We start from the raw sequence: 7,397 nt of genomic DNA, 5'->3' as shown, positions 1-7,397 counted from the left end.
AAATTGTCATTATGCCATGGTTAGAAAGTTAGAGGAAAGTGAAAAAAAAAATCAGAAAAGAGATTTTGAAAAGGTTAGTATGGTTAGAATTTGAAAAAGAAGTTATTAAATTAAAATTAGTGAGTCAGTAAAATGTGGGTTAAGGTAAGTGGCATAAAGAAAATATTCCAGATAACAAGGATTCACAATTATGACTAGAATTAACTCACAACCGAACAAGGAAAACAGGGTGATGTTGATTCAAAGAGATATAAAGAAAGCAAGAATTGGAATCAGAATATCACAGATGCAGTTTATAAACCAGGAAATCAAAGAGGATAAGAAAGTCTGCCATAGCATGCATGAAATGGTTTGGTTAAAGCAGAGGACAACAGAGTTCAGATTGCCAAACCAAAACATGAAAGAAAACAATTTACAAAAAATTTGGGCAGCATTCCGGCTAAAATTGGATTGTCCCGGAAAATAAACAGCAAACAAGGCAGTTGATGAGCGGATAATTTATACGCTTTTTGGCATTGTTTTTAGTATGTTTTTAGTGGAATCTAGTTACTTTTAGGGATATTTTCATTAGTTTTTATGTTAAATTCACATTTCTGGACTTTACTATGAGTTTGTGTGTTTTTCTGTGATTTCAGGTATTTTCTGGCTGAAATTGAGGGACTTGAGCAAAAATCAGATTCAGAGGCTGAAGAAGGACTGCTGATGTTGTTGGATTCTGACCTCCCTGTACTCAAAATGGATTTTCTGGAGCTACAGAACTCAATTGTGTTGGAAAGTAGACATCCAGGGCTTTCTAGAAATATATAATAGTCCATACTTTGCCCAAGTTTATACGACGCAAACTGGCGTTCAACGCCAGCTCTCTGCCCAATTCTGGCGTCCAGAAGATGAAACCAACGACAAGGGTGATGCCTCCAGACGATTAGCCGTGCTGTGACAGAGCATTTGGACCATTTTCCCGAGAGGATTGAAGTAGCCATTGGCACCGGTGACATCCTTACATAAAGCCAGCCATAGAAAGGAGTAAGACTGATTGGATGAAGACAGCAGGAAAGCAGAGGTTCAGAGGAACGATTGCATCCCCATACGCTTATCTGAAATTCTCACCAATGATTTACATAAGTATTTCTATCCTTCTTTTATTACTTATTTTCGAAAACCCCATTACTATTTTATATCTGCCTGACTGAGATTTACAAGGTGACCATAGCTTGCTTCATACCAACAATCTCCGTGGGATTCGACCCTTACTCACGTAAGGTATTACTTGGACGACCCAGTGCACTTGCTGGTTAGTTATGTGAAGTTGTGAAGATATGTTTAGACCGTGGTTCTTTGCATCCGTTTTTGGTGCCATTGCCAGGGAATCAATTTCGAACAACAATTCACAACCTGAGTAACAATTTCGCATACCAAGTTTTTGGCGCCGTTGCCGGGGATTGTTCGAGTTTGGACAACTGACGGTTCATCTTGTTGCTCAGATTAGGTAACTTTCTTTTCGTTTTCTTTTCATAAAAAAATTTTTCAAAAATTTCTCCTTTGTTTTCAAAAAAAAAAAATTTTAAATAAAAATGTTTTCAAAAAAAATATATTTTTCTTCAGAATTTTTAAGAATGAATTCTAGTGTTTCATGAAGCATGTTGAAGCGTAGCTGACTGTAGGGCATGTTAGGCGTGTCATGTCTGGATACATACTAAAGCTTGGCTGGCTATTAAGCCATGCCTGACCCTTTGATTGGAGCTTTAGACTAAAGAGCATAAGATTCCTGGAATTCATATTAAAAATTTTGGAATCCTTATTTCTCTTTTTTTTTTAAAAATGATTTTCGGAAAAATTAAAAGAAAATACAAAAAAATTAAAAAATCATAAAAATCGAAAAATTTTTTTGTGTTTCTTGTTTGAGTCTTGAGTCATGTTATAAGTTTGGTGTCAATTGCATGTTCATCTTGCATTTTTCGAAAAAATCATGCATTCATAGTGTTCTTCATGATCTTCAAGTTGTTCTTGGTAAGTCTTCTTGTTTGATCTTTGCATTTGCATGTTTTGTGTCTTTTCTTATTTTTCATATGCATTCCTGAATTCTTTATGTCTAAGCATTAAAGAATTCTAAATTTGGTATCTTGCATGCTTTCTTTGCATAAAAAATTTTTCAAAAATGTGTTCTTGATGTTCATCATGATCTTCATAGTGTTCTTGGTGTTCATCTTGACATTCATAGCATTCTTGCATGCATTCATTGTTTTGATCTAAAAATCTCATGCATTGCATCATTTTCATGTTTTTCTCTCTCATCATTCAAAATTCAAAAAATAAAAAAAATATCTTTCCCTTTTTCTCTTTCAAAACTTTAAAATATCATTCAAATTAAAAGTTACTACATAAACCAAATGTTATAATCTCATTCAAATACAAATTCAAAGTTCAAAAGTCCTCAAACAACCAATCAAACCCAAGATAGCATCATCAAAATGATCCAAGTTTGTCATCAATCATCAAAATCCTCCATAATTTGCTACAGATTTGCCTCATTGATTTCATCACCTTCATTTCCACTACTTGGACCAGAAAAAGCAAGTGGTGCAGCATAAAATGTACTAGTACTACCACCACCACCACCTTGATCTAAATCAGCATCAATCTCATCTAAGAAAATATAACACATTATCAATAAATTAAAGATAAAAGCTATTGTAATTTATTGTCTGATCAATAAACTATAATACTCACGAAGCAAGTCTTCAATATTACTTGGAAGATCAGGCTCTTTTTCAACAACCTCTTCCGTCACCCAAAAATCAACCTTATCAATAGTTTCAATATCGATTGGATCATATTGCGACTTTTGCTTTCTTTTTTTTCTTTCATTCCTAACAAATTAAATACAATAGATGATAAGCCTAGTATATTAGCTATACAAAATCTAATGATATGAAATGAAAGGATGAAATATAGATTACCTGGATTTAAGACGCAAATTATATGTAACATACACAATATCACTTAGCCTATCATGCTCCAATCTATTCCTTCTTGTTGTATGAATTTGATCAAAAAGACTCCAATTCCTTTCACACCCTGAAGAAGCAGATGCTTGGCTAAGAATGCGAACTTCAATTTTTTGTAAACACGGAGCAGAACTACCAAACAACCTCCACCATTCATCTACAAATTACAATCCCATATCTCAAGTATTAGTTATCAAATTAAGGAAACCAAAACATAAAATAAGTAAATAACTAAAGCTTATTATCAAACAGATATTAGTACCAGGTTGAAGTTTTTTTGCAGCTGGAACAGCTTCAGGCCTATCAAAGCTTTCCTTTCGATCTCTATATAAGTGTATTTCTTTCATTGCCTCAACTGAATCTAAATTATTAACCTTGCAATGCAATGTAACAAGATCAAGTAAAGCTCGCATGACATCAGGTGACTCTCTATAATTTTCAGAAAAAAAGCACTCAGGATTTAAGAAATAGGCTGCTGCGTGAAGATTTTTTTTCAAATGTTTGTCCCATCTTGAGTTGATAATCTCTGTGTAAGGTTGATATGCACTCTTCCTATTCTTGAACATTTCTTTGATTCCATTTTCTGACCTCAGCATACCTTCATAAACAATTCCCAATGATGGTTTATCATCAGCATCTACAAACCTCAGCAATTTAATCAACGGACTCACAATTTGGCATACAGTAAAACAATCATCCCAAAATTTATTGTCTAGGATAATTGCACTCACAGCTCTACCATTAGCACTCCTTCCTAATTTGTGTCCGGTAAAGTGTGTATCAACAACCAATTGTTGTAATTCTGATTTGCGCTCAAAGATACTCATCAATGTGAGGAAGACAGTGGCAAAACGAGTTGGACCTGGACGAACAATCTCCTTCCAATTATCTTTTTGTCTTAGCCAGGACAAGAACACCGGATGATTATATACAAACACAGTAATCTTTGAAGCACGTGTTGCAAGGCTAGAAATATGTGGCATGCTGCTTATATCTTTTAGAATAAGATTCAAGCAATGAGCAGCACAAGGTGACCAGTGAATATTTTCAAATTTCTTACTAATAAGCCTACCAGTAGCAACATAATTCGCAGCATTATCGGTTACTACATGAACAACATTATCAGGTCCAATCCATTCAATCACCTCTGAAAACAAGTCACACAAGCTAGAAGCATTTTTAACTATACTTGAGGCATCAACAGATTTCACAAAGCACAACCCTTTCGAACAATAAACCAAAAAATTAATCAACGTTCTTTGCCTTTGATCTGTCCAACCATCAGCCATGAGAGTACATCCAATTTCTTTCCAAGCAGACCTATAGCTATCAACAACCATTTGACACTCCCTTTTGAGATCGGCTAATAAGTTAACCCTTAAAGAGTCATAAGAAGGACCTATATAACCAGGCCCATAGCCAGCTACACCATCCAACATATCTTGAAAAAAAGGTGACATAACCACATTGAAAAGAATCCTACAATCCAAAAGCCATCTAGCCACTCGCTTATCAACTTCATGAAGCGCCTCTTTGTTATGAAACACGCTTTTCAGACTTTGTTGACTGCCCGAAGTTGTTCTTGGTGCAAACATAGGAGGAATAATGGTTTTTGATTTCTTTTTTGGATCACCTCCAACAACCTCCTTAGTTGGTAACTGACTCGGAGTTTGTTGTTCCTCTTGCGCTATTGCTTCATCAATTGCATCCTCACACTCATCGGTACCCTCTTCATTAAAACTTACTTTGCTTTTACTAGTTTTACTTTTCTGAATCTCTTTCAATAAACCTTCCATTTGTTTTTCTACATCATACGGGACCTTAGAACACTTCTTAATGTCTCCACCTATCTTCGCCAAATGCTTTTTCATTCTATTAATTCCCCCGCCCCCAAAAGTACTCAGACAAAATAAGCATTGGTAATGGGGTTTTCCATTTATATTCTGTAAAGCAATGTATCTCCAAGCAGGATCACTTTTCCCCCTAACACTACAAGTTTGTGATTGATTTTCGTTACTCGCGGGAGGAGGAGAACATTCATTCGAAGCAGAATTATTTTCAGCATTATTATTCCTAGGTAGGTCTTGGTTGATACTTTCTTCCATACCTAAATATTACCAGCAATCCAACCCAATAATCTCAACTCTCAATTTCACAATAAATGAACAAACAACATCCAAAATCCAAAATCAGAGTATACAAACAAGTACAACATCTCAGGTTCAATAAAATTCTTTGTTCACAAAATCAGAATTCAGTTCATCAGAGTTCAGTTCATCAGAATCAATGAAATCCCAAAATTATTTCATAACAGTTTCAGAGAGTAGAGACTCAGAGTTCAGTTCATCATAGCACAGTTCATCAGAAATAATGAAATCAAAAAATAAATTCATAACAGTTTACTCAAAGTTCAGTTCATCAGAGCATAGTTCATCAGAATCAATGAAATCAAAAAATAGATTCATAACAGTTTACTCAGAGTTCAGTTCATCAGAGCACAGTTCATCAGAATCAATGAAATCAAAAAATAAATTTAAAACAATTTCAGAGAGTAGAGACCCAGAGTTCAGTTCATCAGTTCAGTTCATCAGAATCAATGAAATCACAAAATGAACTCATAACAGTTTCAGTTTTTAGAGAGTAGAGACTCAGACTTCAGTTAATCAGAGCACAGTTTCATGACTTTCATCAGAATCGGATGGCATCACAAAATCATGTTGATAACCTAATTAAAAATTACCTGAAAATGAGGAAATCTGTTGCTTTCTCTCAGAGCTTGAAGGACAACGCTTCAACGCTTCTCTACTGCTTTCTCAGAGGCAGAGCTCGGCGGAGGTGACATGCGAAGTGGCTGAGGGCGTGAGTGCGACGGCGGTGAGGGCGTGAGTGCGACGGCGGTGAGGGCGTGACCGTGCTGAAGGCTGGAGTTGAGGGCGTGAGTGCGACGGCGGTGAGTGCGTTGAGGGCCTCCTGGAGTCTGGAGCTGACAACTGGGTGGTGAGTGCGGTGAGTGCGGTGAGTGCGGTGACTGGGTGGTGTTCTATTGCTTGGAAGGCTGGAGGAACGAGGAAGTGGAGGGCTGGAGGCTGCGAACTTGCGAAGGAGAAAGAAAACTCAGAATTAGGGTTCCCTCAACAGCACAAAACGGCGGCGTTTTGCTGCAATGTTAAAAAACCGGCCGGGTCCCGGTTCGGTTCGACTGATCGGTAACCGGCCGGTTCGTCGGTTCAAGTTCGGTTTTCAAATATTGCGGTTTTTACTATTGCCCGAACCGCTACAGCCATCGGTTCACGGTTCGACCGGTCCGACCGGCCAGTTTGAACCGGTTTTCAGAACATTGGTTATTTTCGAAAATTCCAAAAATATTTTTCAAAAATATTTTTCTTATCTTTATCACATAATTTTCGAAAATAACATCATCAATTAATGTTTTGATTCAAAAAATTTCAAGTTTGTTACTTGCTTGTTAAGAAAGATTCAAACTTTAAGTTCTAGAATCATATCTTGTGATTTCTTGTGAATCAAGTCATTAATTGTGATTTTAAAAATCAAATCTTTTTCAAAAACTAATTTCTATCATATCTTTTCAAAAATATCTTCTTATCTTACTTTTTCAAAAAAGTGATTGCAAAATATCTTTTCTAACTTCCTAACTTCTTATCTTTTCAAAATTTGTTTCAACTAATTAACTAACTTTTTGTTTGTTTCTCACCTTTTTCAAAACTACCTAACTAACTCTCTCTGTCTAATTTTCGAAAAAATCTTCCCTCTTTTTCAAAATTTTTTTTTAATTAGACTAATTATTTTATTTTTTATTTGAATTTTTGAAAAACTACTAACCTTTTTCAAAAACTATTTTCGAAAATCACTAACTCTTTTTCAAAAATTATTTTTCGAAAATTCTCTCCTCCTCTCATCCCCTTCTATTTATTTATTCATCTACTAACACTTCTCTTCATCTCACATCTCTGCTCCTATCATCACCTTTGTGTTTGGATTCTTCATTCTTCTTCACCCCTATTCCTTTTCTTTTTCTACTAACAATAAGGAACCTCTTTACTGTGACATAGAGGATTCCTCTTCTTTTCTTTTTCTCTTCTCTTTCTTATGAGCAGGGACAAAGAAAAAGGCATTCTTGTTGAAGCTGATCCAGAACCTGAAAGGACTCTGAAGAGAAAACTAAGAGAAGCTAAATTACAACAATCCAGAGATAACCTTATTGAAAATTTCGAACAAGTAAAGGAGAAGCAGCCGAACCCAACAACAATAATGCAAGGAGAATGCTTGGTGACTTTACTGCACCTAATTCCAATTTACATGGAAGAAGCATCTCCATTCCTACCATTGGAGCAAACAACTTTGAGCTGAAACCTCAGCTAGTTTCTCTGATGT

General features: G+C 35.7%; 1 protein-coding gene across 8 annotated transcripts in view; it reads right to left on the bottom strand.

The window, feature by feature from the left end:
- Nucleotides 2,372-7,397, bottom strand: part of LOC107640867 — a 21,739-nt gene continuing 16,713 nt past the window's right edge. Inside the window, exons 1-4 of one of the 8 annotated variants that reach the window (XM_016344368.2) lie at nucleotides 3,268-3,456; nucleotides 2,958-3,162; nucleotides 2,728-2,867; nucleotides 2,372-2,643 (exon numbers count right to left, since the gene is read on the bottom strand). In XM_016344368.2, the coding sequence (XP_016199854.2) occupies nucleotides 2,513-2,643; nucleotides 2,728-2,867; nucleotides 2,958-3,162; nucleotides 3,268-3,418 (627 nt within the window). In that variant the 5' untranslated portion in view covers nucleotides 3,419-3,456 and the 3' untranslated portion in view covers nucleotides 2,372-2,512. Of the gene's footprint in view, nucleotides 2,644-2,727; nucleotides 2,868-2,957; nucleotides 3,163-3,267; nucleotides 3,457-4,981; nucleotides 5,113-5,745; nucleotides 5,895-7,397 lie in introns of those variants that run through there. The other 7 variants (XM_021124208.1, XR_002363310.1, XR_002363309.1 and 4 more) reach the window with 7 other exon arrangements.

Source organism: Arachis ipaensis, chromosome B05 (assembly GCF_000816755.2).
Source record: "Arachis ipaensis cultivar K30076 chromosome B05, Araip1.1, whole genome shotgun sequence".
Classification (NCBI taxonomy): Eukaryota; Viridiplantae; Streptophyta; class Magnoliopsida; order Fabales; family Fabaceae; genus Arachis; species Arachis ipaensis.
This window is presented reverse-complemented; position numbering and strand designations above follow the sequence as displayed.